General features: G+C 46.2%; 1 protein-coding gene across 1 annotated transcript in view; it reads left to right on the top strand.

Annotated features, from left to right (window-relative positions):
* Nucleotides 1–14579, top strand: part of SLC14A2 (solute carrier family 14 member 2) — a 58683-nt gene that overhangs the window by 38587 nt on the left and 5517 nt on the right. The window contains exons 10-17 of the mRNA XM_030810499.1: nucleotides 1160–1282; nucleotides 3493–3575; nucleotides 4291–4450; nucleotides 5190–5379; nucleotides 5706–5834; nucleotides 6664–6856; nucleotides 10278–10425; nucleotides 11061–11195. Coding sequence (XP_030666359.1) covers nucleotides 1160–1282; nucleotides 3493–3575; nucleotides 4291–4450; nucleotides 5190–5379; nucleotides 5706–5834; nucleotides 6664–6856; nucleotides 10278–10425; nucleotides 11061–11195 — 1161 coding nt within the window. The remainder of the gene's footprint in view (nucleotides 1–1159; nucleotides 1283–3492; nucleotides 3576–4290; nucleotides 4451–5189; nucleotides 5380–5705; nucleotides 5835–6663; nucleotides 6857–10277; nucleotides 10426–11060; nucleotides 11196–14579) is intronic.

Genomic DNA, 14579 nt, shown 5'->3' with positions numbered 1-14579 from the left:
TGCTAAATAAATCACTCTGAGCCTCAATTTTCCACCTTTTAGTGATAACATATAGTGCCCGTTCTATTCAAGACACTACTGAAAGGGCCAAGTGAGTCAACCCAGAAAGCATGCAGATGTAATAGCATGAATGTTTTCTACTGTTCCAAGCAGCTGCTGTACCATCTAACTCTAGTGTGTACTGGAGCTCCAAGCAGAGCAAGATAAAACTGCTTACCCCCCAGGATCACCAGATTCTCCAATTATGAGACCTGGGGGTGGGTGAGGCGGTAGGGCTAGGAGCATGCACTTTAACAAGACACCAAGGTAATTCAATGCTGTCAGTTCTTGATCCACACATTGAGAGACCCTATCCCAAGTGATAAGAGTGCTCTGCTCTCCCGATAGTGTGAAAATTGAACATAATAAGATACAGCAGAGAGCTTCTTGTAGCTGATCACAGACTCACGACTCCTAGCTCCCCATAAATTCGTATTGGTCAAACTTTAATAAGCACAGAATTCACCCAGTGGATCTTGTTAAAATACGGATTCTGATTCCATCAGTCTTGGTTAAGGCCTGAGATTCTGCATTTCTAACAAGCTCCCAGGCAGATGATGCTGATGCTACTGGTCCAGGGACCACAGGGACCACACGTTGAGTAGCAAGAACCGATGTCAGTTCTCAGCCCAAGCTGCATATTGGAGCCATCTTTTAAATACCATGGGCATTCAAAACTTTAATTTTTTTAAACTGATCTGAGGTAGAGCTCAGGCATTTTTTTAAAGCACCTGGGTGATTCTAACATGCAGGCAGTTTTGGGACTCCCTGCCACAGATGAAGTCCAAGACGCTGGCTGCCACCTGCTCATGCCAGTGCAAGTTGCAGCTAAATGGGACTTAGAGTGCTTCCTTGCACACTAAGAAATAAGGCAAACTGCTCATCCATCTCTTGACAGGCTATAACTTGGGTTACTGTGGGGAGAGGAAGCAGAAGTTTTAATGGGAGAAATAGAGAAGCTAACTGTTTTATGCAGAGACTGATGCAATTACTACTCCAGCTTCAGGCTTCACTGCTCTCTCCTTTCCAGCATCTGTGTGATTTTTCGTGGCTCTCTGCTTGGCTGTCTCGGGTGCGGACCAGGTGGGACACTGACCTGTCTTGTTTTGCCGGTGGCTAGGAGGCGGTGGGGAGCATCCACCCACGGCAGGCCCAAAGGTGGAAGAGGGCTCGGAGGCTGTGCTCTCCAAGCACCGGAGTGTATTTCACATCGAGTGGTCATCCATTCGGAGGAGGAGCAAAGGTGTGCATGTCCTCCCCCTCGCGCTTGGATCCCTGCCTTCCTAGTCTCTAATAAAACAGGGACAATGGCAATACCTACTTCACAGGGTGGTGGGGACACCCGCTGGAGTCAGACTTGACCTCTCACACCTGACCTCTGACCAAGGGCACAGTTCCCCAGATGTGTCTGGATGCCCCCTGGGTCTCGGAGAGGCTGAAGCTGAGATAGGCAGTGAGCTTCCGGGGTCTCAACCTGGCTGCACATTGGAATCACCTGCATCCCATCCCAGTGACTCATTTAATTCATCTGTGGAGCAGCCTGGGTGGGCATCAGGAGCTTCTAAAGCTCTCCAGAAAATTCTAATTTGCCAGCAAATCAAAAACCACTGGTCTAGGAGGCTAGAGATGAAAAGTTCCCACCTATGGCAATGGTGGGGAGGCCAAGGGCACAGGTAGAGACCCATGGTGGAGAAAGTGCTGCCAAAGGCCAGGAAGAGGGTGTCCAAGGGCCGCTAAAGCTAAACAAGTGGAGGCCAGAAACTTGGACGTGGAAGCTGAGAACATGTGGCAGCAAACAGGGAGGAGTCTGGGGAGGTTTCCTCGACCAGCTGCAAGGTTGGAGCAGCCTCGTGAAGATCCAGGACACAGGGACAATCTAATCCTGCCCCCAATCCCCAGAGAGGGGGCAGCATTGCCCAGAGTCACACAGCTGACTAGGGCCACTGTCGGGAATAAAAGTGACTCCTAAGTTAGTGCAACATCACATGCTCCCCAGAAGATGCCTGAGTGACCTTCTTCCTCCAGCTCCTCCAAGTCTCATCATTTCATACCACAAGTCAGCCAGCCCAGAGAAATGGACTTTAAGTGATTATGGGAAAATACACGAGGTGGAGAGGGGATTGCCGAGGACATTGCACAGCTCAAGGGCCCCTGTAGCTCAGGAGTTTGTCTTCGACAGGGGTTCCCCAGCAGAGTGTGGAAGAGACCATGGTTTGCCTCAAAGGCTTAATAACTTCCTCCTAACATCATCTCAGGATAGGGGCTGTGGTCGGGGAGAGCATAGTAGAGAGCCCTGCAGCACTGGCAGGCAGAGAGGAGCTTCAGACAGAAGCAGCGCGTCAGTGGGGATATCACACACACAGGCCTCCAAGTTCAAGGGATACCCTCTGCTTCCTACTCTTCCTTTCAAAGCTTTCAAAATGAATTTGTTTCTCCTGAATGGTGTCACCTCCCAACCACACTGGTATCTGCAGTCTCTGTCCCTTCAGAAGTGGGAACACAGTGCCTTCGATGCATCCCTTCTAGTGTTTTGACACCCTGACGACTCATGAGTGCAGAACAGGGGAACATGCAATTGAGTCTGAAAACACAGGGTCGTCAGAGCCCAGCCTGCTATTCTCACACTTGACCACAGGAGGGAACCAAAGCGTCAAGAAGGAAACTTCCAGGGGCCTGGACATCTTTCATGATGCATAAAACCCTACTGAAATAGGTCCTCTCTAAAAGTAAATTACCTGTAATAATAAAAATGTTTAGATCCACATTGCAAGAGTTTTCTAGAATTACAAAGGCTTGCCAAAATCTGCTTCGAGAGATTACATGGATGTCTCTTGTCCCAATCCCACCAGCCATTGCTACTACAATACCTTAAAAAACAAAAACAAACAGAACAGCCTGAGGTCATCCAGGTGAGGAGGGTAATGGCCAAATTCAAACACAGATTATGCATGGCTCATGGCTCAGGCAGCTTAATACTTTATGAACAGGAAGTGAAGGGCTTCAACAACACCCAAGTTTCTTTTTTTTTTTAAATTCACCTTCAAGTTCTTCATGCAGAACAAGAGAAAGAACCCTGGATTCAGGGATCAAGCACAAGTCACTGTCTCTCCAGGCTGCTGTTTCCTCATCTAAAAAAATATCAAGGTTGAGCTAAATGAGGGCTTCTTAATTAAAAGTTGGTGGAATCTCTGAGCTCCCTAAATTCCTTGTAAAATGCCCTGTTTATATGAAGATGTATACTTTTTTCCCCAAAGCGAGGGCCCAGATGGATCCATGACCAGCAAAAGAACAAAAGAGCCTCTGAGCTGCAAGGCTCCATGATTCTGTGCTTCCTTAGTAGGAACAGGAAACACTGCATTATCTTAACACCTCTTGAGCCTTGCAGGACATTAGCTTCTGAGGTGCCAGAGTAGAAGTATCCTAACTGATGGTGCCCTTTCCTTCTAACTCCAGTGTTTGGAAAAGGCGAACACCAGGAGAGACAAACCAAAGACCCGTTTCCCTATCAATACCGGAAGCCCACAGTTGAGCTGCTTGTGAGTACTGAGTGTCCTGAATCAGGGACAGCGCCCTGCAGTCACAGAGCCCACAGCAGATGAGGGAGCTGAGAGCTGTAAACAAAGTTCTCTGATTTAGGCAAACTTTTCTTGCATTCATATTTTCTGGAATGTAATTACCTGGGACAAAAATGTCTCTTTCACAGTTTACTTTGTGACTTTTCATATTCCTTGTATTTGAATTATTATCAGGCTGCCTTTAAACCCAGTATTCAAGCATTTAGGAAATAAGCTGGTGCCTGTTTTCAAAAACAGAATCTTCACATGTTCAATTTCATACACTTATGTTTATGAACAGTTGTATCTTAAAGACTAGACATGCCAGGGAGAAAGCCATTTCTTCTGGAAAGAGTATTAATGTTTAAAAAAAAAAAGACTAAAAATCTGTGGTTAATCTCAGTTCTACTGTTTGACCTTGACCTTTGAAAATGAGAACCTCCACTTGCCAGAGTCCTCAATCCACAGAATGAGAGTGAAGATGTTATCTTATTGTGCCTCGCGGTAGTTAACCTATTAGATGAGGTCATGTGTCAAACAAAAGACAGTCTAATCTATAGCAACAGGGAGGTTAAATAGCAATTTAATGAAATACCAAATGACAATCTTACTTGGTCCCTGAGTGACCACAAACATGAATTCTCAGTGTAAGAACCACCGAATGTGGGAGACTCTTGCCTATCTCTGTCCTGGACAGGATCTGGACACCATGGAGGAGAGCTCTGAGATAAAAGTGGAAACAAACATTTCCAAGACATCCTGGATTCGGAGTTCCATGGCTGCCGGTGGGAAAAGGCTCAGCAAAGCCCTCAGCTACATCACAGGAGAGATGAAGGAGTGTGGAGAGGGACTCAAAGGTAAAATTCTATGAGAACAACACTGACCCTGACCCTAAAAAGCTCACCTCCACCCATCCCCAGGAAACCCATTGCCATGGGGGTTCCCTATAGACTAGACTTAGACTAGACTGCACTCTGTTACTGTGGTCTTTCCTGGAAGCTGGGAGTTTTGCTGTTATAACAGACATAGAGCATCTTGGACTATAAATAGCAATACATGTAAGAGTGTGAGCTCATGAGCTCTCATTTCTGAACATAACACTCCTGCTATCTCAAATATCCCATCTGAATATTGCAGACGGGTGTTTTTCACATTGGGATTCTAGAGCCAACATTCTAGAAAAACGCCATCCGGATGGTTCATGGGAGAACTGTGTCTACCGTGCCAATAGGTTCTCTTTAGCAATCTTTCCAGAGCTCAGCCCATGGGTTTAATGCCCTCTATGCAGCAAGAACATGTTCTTCAAAATTCATGGCACGACCACAGGGGGCAGAGACAGCTCAGGGTACCTAATCCCCCCTGCCAGAAAAACAATCTGAAGGTCACGTCTGGCTGGCGATGGGTCTCAAGAGTTTTCTTGGCAGTCAGATGTTCTCTTGGGTTCCTTGTTTACTGTCTTTGGTGGCAGGTCACAGCAGGTGGCTGGCTCCCTGCAAACCCACTTTGGATATCCAGATTCCCTCACACCCTCCGCCTGCCCACCCAGGGCCGCCCACACTGAGCACTTTCCTACTTCCTGCCCCGGTTCCATTTCAGACAAGTCCCCAGTGTTCCAGTTCTTTGACTGGGTCCTCCGAGGCACGTCTCAAGTGATGTTTGTGAACAACCCCCTCAGCGGCATCCTCATCATCCTCGGCCTCTTCGTCCAGAACCCCTGGTGGGCAATCTCAGGCTGCCTGGGTACCATCATGTCCACCTTGACAGCCCTCATCCTGAGTCAGGACAAGTAAGTCACAGAGGCTCAGGGTCCAAGCATGCAGCCAAGAAGTCACTCCCCATGGGGACCATTCTTCCTCTTCCCAGCTCAGAAATCCTCAAAATAAGGACACTGATAACTAAAAATGACTGTTCCCTGGTTATTTTGACATAGCAACATATTTCTAGAGAAATATGAAGGATTCATAGGGTTGTCTTCCTTCCCCACTCCCAGAAGGGTGGTCTATTTGAAGGTGTGTATAGTCAGGCCCCAGGTAAAAAGAATCGGACTCAATAGGAAAAAGTAAAAGGCCCTGGCGAAGCCCCTGCTCCACCTGCCCCTCCCTCTCCTGCCAGGGCGGCCATCGCGGCAGGACTTCACGGCTACAATGGGGTGCTGGTGGGGCTGCTGATGGCTGTGTTCTCAGACAAAGGTGACTACTACTGGTGGCTGTTGCTCCCCGTCATCATCATGTCCATGTCTTGGTAAGTTTGCTTTTGAAGGTTTGTGGGTTCATATCAAAGGCCACCAACCTTTTCATCCCAACCCCATGACCGTCTGTCTAAACGTGATACTAAAGTGGCATGTATTTAGCTTGCACATCAGAAATGTCCACTGGAAATAATGACTAAGTTTATATAATGGTAGCCCCATGCTAGGTCTATACACAGTATCCCATTAGCGACCACCCTTTATGATTCTTTTTTTTTAAGATCTAAAGGGTTTTTGGTCTCACCCTGCCAGAGCACAGAGAAACTGAGGCCCACATTGGTTAAGAGCTGCACTATAGGATCCTGTCAGTTTCTGGAAATCTTTTCAACCCTCCCCTACCCCGGCTTTTCTAAATCCTTAGGACCCCTGAGCAGACCAAGACCACCTCCCAGGGTAGGCTGAAGGCCCAGCCATGGGGAAGCCCTCAGTGCCTGCTCTACCCCATGTTGAGAAAACACAGGGCTCCCTGGCCACAAAGCCCATGCACATGGCCACTCAAAAAACATTTGTTGAATGAATATGATTCCCTCCCCTCTGCCTCCCCAACCTGATGCCTGGGGATGGAGCTATAGGACTCCTGAAGGAAGTTCTGAGACTGCCTGCCTTATATCTCCTTCTGAAGTCGAGTCTGGGTGCCCCACCCTGTCACTGTGCAGGGAGGAAGAGGCCCAGGGAAAGACCTGCTCAGGGCCAGTCAGGCTCCAGAGAATACACAGCAGGCTGCTTTTCTCTAGGAAGGCACAGGGAGCCCCCACTGCAGCACAGTCTTGTGTTATGACCAGGCAGCTTCCTGACCAGCATCTCTCATGCTTCTGCCATCAGCCCCATCCTCTCCAGTGCCCTGGGTACCATCTTCAGCAAGTGGGACCTCCCAGTCTTCACACTGCCCTTCAATATCACTGTGACTTTGTACCTGGCAGCCACAGGCCACTACAACCTTTTCTTCCCCACGACGCTGCTGCAGCCTGCATCCTCCATGCCCAACATCACCTGGTCAGAGGTCCAAGTGCCCTTGGTACGTATCATGGGAGGAGGAAGGGCAGTGTCTGTCCACACTGGATGTTAGTGGCATTTGCATATTTTGCACATCAGAAACATCCACAAGTAATAATTGCTAACAATTACACAGTACCAGACATTCTACATACATATCTCATGAGCTGCCACCCTTTTCTACTTCTGAGAGCAAAAAGGGCTAGTTTTGGTCTCATCCTATGATAGCACAGAGAAGGAAACTGAGGCCAAGTTAAGAGACCTGCCTCAGGTCTTACAGCCAATTAGAGAGGAGCAAAGTCAAGGCTAGAACTTCAGCCTCCTGACTTCCAGGCCTGGGCTGTTTGTGGATGTTTAAAAAGTCTTTTTGAGGCTTACAGCTTGCATTGTGCATTTTCTTTCATTCAATCACATGGAATCACTCAAGTCGTACACATCATGCTACCATCTATTGGCTTAAGAAGTCATTGTTCCAACCTCCAGAGTTTATTCCCTTCACTCGCCAAAGCTGGGCCTGGTGGCACATGCCTGTAGCCCCAGCTACTCAGAAGGCTGAGGTGGGAGGATCACTTGAGCCCAGGAGTTTGAGGCTGCAGTGCGCTGTGATTGTGTCACTGCACTCCATGAGACTCTATCTCCAAAATAAAAAAACCCCAAAATCAAATCGTTTCCTTGCTAAATACTGGTGCTTCTCAGTGTAAACTCAGGGCTTTTTCTACTACACCATGCTGTTGGTTTTAAAGCACAGGTGTTCTTTCATTAAGAAACATATAACAGAGCTTTTAAAGTTTTTTTTTTTAATAAGTATTCTATATATAATCCTGACCTCTGGAAGTTAGCCAAGGTGATTAATAAGAAGCTGCACTCACAGCATTAAGTCAGCCTAGAGAAATGTGCCTATTAGCCAGCCACCTTATCTAACCAGGCACGTTTTCTCCAAGGCCCTCCTACTTTCCGTTACATGAAATGGCCCCACAGTCTGGCGCTCACTCTGAGACTTCGTTATTGGCAACACATCATCTGACCACAAAGTCACTTGGGCTTGTTGCAGGAACTTTCTCTGAAATAATGATGCCTCGTTTCTCTTAGCCTTCCACAGTAAGCAGCAGCGTGGTGTAGTAGAAAGAGCCCTGAATTTACACTGAGAAGCACCAGCATTTAGCAAGAAAACTATTTGATTTTGGGGTTTCTGTTTTTGTTTCAGAGATAGAGTCTCATTCTGTCACCCCGGCTGGAGTGCAGTGACGCAATCACAGCTCACTGCAGCCTCAAACTCCTGGGCTCAAGGGATCCTCCCACCTCAGCCTTCTGAGTAGCTGGGACTACAGGCATGGGCCACCAGGCCCAGCTAATTCTTTATATTGTTTTGTAGAGATCGCTCTTGTCATGTTGCCCAGGCTAGTCTCAAACCTCGGGCCTCAAGCAATCATGCCACCTCAGCCTCCCAAAGTGCTGGGATTACAGGCGTGAACCATTGCACCTGGCTGAGAACTATTTGTGTTAGTTGGATCCTTGATCATTTTGTGTGTGTGAGGACCTTCTTGGACCAGAAACAAGAAAAGGTGCTGTGCTGGCAGTTCAGCTTCTTAAGCTTCCCATTCTTAGTCTACGCAATTAATATCTTTTGGAGACAAACTTGCTGTAAGTGGCATGCTATGGGGAAATGATGTTAGAAAACGCAGCTTTTAGATATTGCATTCTGTATGTCACAGTTTCAGTTGGGAAGAAATTTTGAAATTTTATAGAAATGGAAAAAAATAAATAATCCTGTACAAACACTTGAGACCCACCACCACCACCACCACCAGCACTCCACCAACGTTCCAGGAAAGAAAAATTCAATTTTGTGGCATTGTTCTTTAAGAAGTAACTTTCTGGCCAACTGAATGGATTATGACAATGATTCACATGTTTTGTCTTTTTGACCTTTAAAATTAGAGCCTTGAGTTTCTGATAAATAAGTGGTGAATTTCAGAGGGAGTGTCTAAACTTCCCAGCAATGTTGAGTCCCCATGGGTTCCTCTGCTTTTGTGACCACTGAGAGCCCCCTGAAGGGTGCAGCTGGCTGAGGACAAAACTGCCCATACTGCTGCTTCTGTATGTACAACTCTCTCTCGCCTGTCCCCTTTGCCCTGCATGGTGAGGCCAGAGCCCTCATTCTGTTCTCTGCCCTGGGTAACAGAAGACTGAGCCCAAAGCCTAACCCACTCAGCCTGTCTCCTGTACACACTCACTGTGGCATGAGGGCCCCCGAGCTGCAGGATCTCCCTCCCCCATCATGACCAGAGGCAAGAGTTCTCTAGGGAAGAGCGTTCTTGCCATAACCTATACACAGACTCACCCCAGGACACTGCCTCTCCTCAGCTTCCTGCCCATGGGCCTTGGCCAGACCCTCCAAAACACAGTCCCTGTGGCTGGGGAAGCCGGCATTTCCAGGATCCTCTCCCCAAACTCTAGGACCCTTGTGCAGGTGCCCACAAGGCACCAGACTTTTTCAAGTGCTTTTCCATTCACAGACATGCCCCACCAGCCCCAGAGATAGATGGAGGACGGAATCAAGCAGGGTGCCCCGGGGGTTTACTAATCAAAACAGCAGATGCTGGGCGATACTACCTTTCTCCTGGCTGCTCCTGTAGATACTAGTCGAGTTCCTCCTCCAGACCTTCCTAACACAATCACACCCCAAACATGTTGTACTTGAAAACACACAGGGCCATTTTTTTGTCTAATATTTCACCTTCTAATCATCTTTTTAGCTTTAAAAAAAAAAATCATGGCCAGGTGTGGTGGCTCACGCCTGTAATCCAAGCACTTTGGGAGATCAACGCAGGCTGATCACCTGAGGTCAGGAGTTCAAGACCAGTCTCATCAACATGGAAAAACCTCGTCTCTACCAAAAATACAACATTAGCCGGACATGGTGGCACATGCCTGTAATCCCAGCTACTCGGGAGGCTGAGGCAGGAGAATCTCTTGAACCTGGGAGGCGGAGGTTGCAGTGGGCCAAGATCACGCCATTGCACTCCAGCCTGGGCAACAAGAGCGAAACTCCATCTCAAAAAAAAAAAAAAAATTCACAAAGGGTTTTTAAACCCCAACTTTGATCAGACATATATTACTTTTCTAATCAATAGTAAAGTTGAAAACTTTCTACCTACCTTGAAAGGTTTTCAGTTTCTCTTCCCTGGGGGATAAATGCCTCACACTCATATTTATAAATAAAGGAAACTCAACATCCTAATCCATCAGTGTTCTAAGAACTCAAGATTAAGATAATAAAGCTTTTGTTCCTGTTAAAGTTAACCTATTTGAATAGAAATAAAAATATTGGACATCTGTTGCAAAATGTTAGCAGGAAGGGTTCAGTGCCAAGTCTCTTGCAGCCAAGGTCAAGTTGTCTCTTTTGCCTCCATAATGAGCATGTAATACTGTTGTGCCCACAGCTTTTGAGAGCCATCCCCATTGGAATTGGCCAAGTGTACGGCTGTGATAACCCCTGGACTGGAGGCATCTTCCTCATAGCTCTGTTCATATCCTCACCTCTCATTTGCTTGCATGCAGCAATTGGATCCACCATGGGGATGCTAGCAGGTCTGTGTCCTCACTTCCCTGGGCTGTGAGGGGCTTAGAGCCTGGGGCCGGCTCCAAATAAAGTGGTGACTCTCATCTTCAACACTCCACCTGCTGATTCCTGTGAACTTTCCCTCCTTCTGTTATACCCTGTTTCTCCATTTTTGATCTAGTCCCTTTATCCTCCCCTGAGCCACAGCTGCCCTCAAGAAAGGCTTTGGTGTTAGTCATTTACACCTTAGTATAAATTTAAAGTTTGGGGGAAGTTTCTTCCAGGCATATTTACATGTTAAGTCATCTGCAGTGACAACAAGAAAGATTTGTTCTCCATTGCAGAATTAAGGTATCAATGAAGAAGGAGAGGTTCTCTTTCTTGGCAGGGGAAGGATATTCTCTTGGCTGTTTAAATCAGACTTCTGTCCTTACTCGAAGAATCTCTTCAACCCATGCCAGCTTAACTGCCAGTATTCATGGGACTCTATGGCCATTTGTTTCCTTTAGATGTTTCTTCACAGAATAAAGCCAGAAGTCCTTTTTGTATAACTACCTGAGAAGATAACTGGCTCTGAGCTTTAAGGACTGCGGTAGGTTTCAGGGCCAGCAGATGGGCCCCATAAGACCCTAGACTCAACCCTGATGCCCGCCTTCTCTCACAGCACTCACTATTGCGACGCCCTTTGACTCCATCTACTTTGGCCTGTGTGGCTTCAACAGCACCCTCGCATGCACAGCGATAGGAGGCATGTTCTACGTCATCACCTGGCAGACGCACCTCCTCGCCATCGCCTGCGGTAGGTACAGCCCACAGAGGATTTGTTTCCTTTATAAAAGGGTTTTTACATAAAACTTTTTTTGATGGTTATTTAGTAATTAATAAATTAAACACTATTTTCACTGAATACTCAACGTTCAGTCACATGAAGATGGTGGTGGAGGTTTGGTTGTTGTTCCTGGGCTGTCTTCTGTGATTGCTACTCTCCTGGCGGGGGTTGGAGCAAACTGACCGAGCAACTCTTATGCAGGTTACTCCTTACATGTGGAATTGGGTGATTTACATCATCTACAGCGATTCACCTTAAGCATTCAAACATTAACCATAGACCCTTTAAATGACCCCTGTTTGTTATATATTTGTTCAGAGTCCCAGGAAATTAGATCGACTGTAACAAGTTGGTAGATTTATATGTCCTCATATATGTCCTCATCCTTGAACATCCTTTATTTCTTGATGTTATATGAATGGAAACCAAACAAAACTCCTTTTGAGCAGAACATTTAAAATAGAAGTTCTATTTCAGTACATCTGTGGACTCTGTGAACATTATCTATATGAACTTATTTTTAAAAATAAATTTATAATAAAAATTTTCCAAATATTCTTGCTGGGGAAGATGTTCTGGATCAGCTATGGCCATATATTTGTTTCCTTAAGATAATTTGTAGATATATTTTCTTTTGCATTTTATGACAGTCACTACAAACTCTAAACAAGATATGAAGGGTAAAGCTGCTGTCTTTTTCATTTGCTCTTCTTAAAATTACTTTTTGCTATACCAACCTAAGGCCAGCACACTGTAGTTACTCAAAAAAAAAAAAAAAAAAAAAAGTAGCTGTCATATTGCCCAAATAAAAGATAGCCATTCACCTAACACTCACCACAAAGTAGGCACTTTAAATACCTCATCTCTACCTTAACACTAATTCTCCAAGGTTGGTATTACTATTCGTATTTTGCAAACGAGGAAAAGTTGTGTCAAAGAGCAAGACTAAGGTGAGATGAGGGAGACGCCTGGGATGCAAAATTTAAGGAGGTGCTTACCCTCAGGGCCAAGCAGGTGATGACCCTGACATATCCCCGTGACCCTGAGAGTGAAGGCCACCTGAAATTTTGCACCCCAGGTGCTTCACTCACCTCCCCAAGTCCCAGCCTTGTCAAAGAGGTGAAGTGGCTCAACTGCATAGTGAAAGACAAGGCTGAGACATGAAGCTAGGTCTTCCTCAGTCCGAACTCATTAAACTCCCCACCCCCTTTCCCAGCATGGCACCTCTCTGTTCCAGAAGCCTCTGATAAATCAAGATGCACTCATTGGCTTCAAGGAAACTGAGTCACGTCATCCCCCAAAAGTGCCAATGGGCCTGATGATCTCAGGAAACATGAGAATACACTAAAGTGAATTTTAAGCCCCTTTAGGTGGATCCTTGAACTTTTAGACAGACTACACAGTAATAATATCTGACATTTATTGGTTTTCACCAACATACTTTTCCAAATATTACTCCATTTTATCATTTTAAGAAGCTGAAAACTCCAGCTCTATTTTGTAGCCGTGGTGCCTGAGGCTAAGGGAGGTAAAAGGACTTGCCTGTGGGCAGAGGTAGAATCACCCTCCTTCTACAAGTTAAAGAAAGATCTGGAAGCATCTACTGATGTACTTATAGACCAAAAATGGGAAAGCAGTCTATAGCACATACAAGTGGAGTTTGAGGGGCGTTTTATTGTTGTTGTTTTGAGACAGGGTCTTACTCTGTTGTCCAGGCTGGAGTGCAGTGGCATGATCACGGCTCACTGCAGCCTCAACCTCCCAGGCTCAAGTGATCCTCCCACCTTAGCCTCCTGAGTAGCTGGGGCTATAGGCATGCACCACCATGCCCAGCTAATTTCTCTATATATATTTTTGTAGAGACAGGGCTGCACTATGTTTCCCAGGCTGGTCCTGGGCTCAAGTGATCTGCCCACTCAGCCTCACAAACAAATGTTTTTATAGGTTCAATGAAAAGAAGAAATTGAGGCCATCTGGAAAACCTGGAACATGTAGTCAAGCTTACTTGTGCGTAGGGCCCACTGACAGGCAACCAGGAGGTAGTGAGAGCAGGAGGGAATGATAGCTCCTTCACCAGGCAGAACAGCCCCATCGGAAATAAATGTCACTGTGAATATTTTAATTTAAATTAACTTTAACTTCTTAATAGGCCAGCATTTTTACATGACCTGAAACTAGACCTGTGCCTAAGTTCCCTCCTTCCATAAAAATGTCCCAATGGCAAAAATTCTAAATGCTCAGATATCTTTAAAATCAGTTGTCATTTATATTATTAAATTGGTTTGGGCCTCATCCCATTAAAAATTAAAAGTCTGAATGCTAGAAATGAAAAGTCAAGGAGTCCTGAAATTTTTAAAGATTCAGAGTCAAGACTGTGCCACTCTAGGCTCTGTTAGTGGCCCACGAGCTCCACATAGGATCAGAGCAGGTGGCCCGGTGGGGAGGTGGCTGCGTCCAGACCCTGAAGCTGTAACTTCTGTCCAGAGTCTCAGAGGACAAGGACATCTAGGATACCAGCTGGGAAAGGACATTACAGGATATCCCTGGCTACCAAGTCCAAGTTCTGCTTATTCACTAAGGGATATTCATGTTTAACAAACAAATCTTAAATACCCAATTTATGTCAGATATTACCCTGGTGGTTTTCAACCAGGGGTAATTTTCCCCTTCCACGGGAACATTTGGCAATGTCTGATGACATTTTTGTGTGTCATACCTGAGGCTGGGGGAAGTGCTACTGGCATCTAACGGGTAAAATCCAGAGACGCTGTTAAACATCCTACAATACACAGGACAGCCCCCCAGAATAAGGAATTGCCCCATCCAAAGTGTCCACGGAGCTGGAGCTGTGAAACCTTGGTACAGGTCATCTCATTTAATCTTCCCTCCAGCCCTGTAAAGTGTGTGGATAATATTAATATCCCCATTTCACAGATGGGGAAATGAGGCGAAAGGAAGCTAAATACATTGCTTGAGGTCAGGTCTGCCTGACTGTAAAAGGCTGTGCTGTTTGCAGGACACCACACTGTTCCTGAAGCCAGTGCTTTTTCTACCAGTAAAAAAAATCCAAGCCCAGAACAGTTAGGCCCTTTTCCAACGTCACACAGTCAGTGATAGATAAGACAGGCCAGGTGGCCAGGCATCCTGTTGCAAAGATTCCTTCCACCACAGCCTGCTCGACACATGACCTGAGACAGACAGTTTTCCCTCCAGCCCAGGCATGCTACATGTCTCATTTCGTCTTCTTTCTTCTACCCTTCCTCCTCTCTCCCAACTCTGCAAGCCCTACAGCCACACAGGAGCCCACATGGGGTTTTCGGAGGGTTTTCCTGCTAGTAACATCACCAAATTTGA

This window comes from Nomascus leucogenys, chromosome 4, assembly GCF_006542625.1.
Source record: "Nomascus leucogenys isolate Asia chromosome 4, Asia_NLE_v1, whole genome shotgun sequence".
Classification (NCBI taxonomy): Eukaryota; Metazoa; Chordata; class Mammalia; order Primates; family Hylobatidae; genus Nomascus; species Nomascus leucogenys.
Note: the sequence above shows the minus strand (reverse complement) of the source record. Positions and strands in the feature narration are given on the sequence as shown.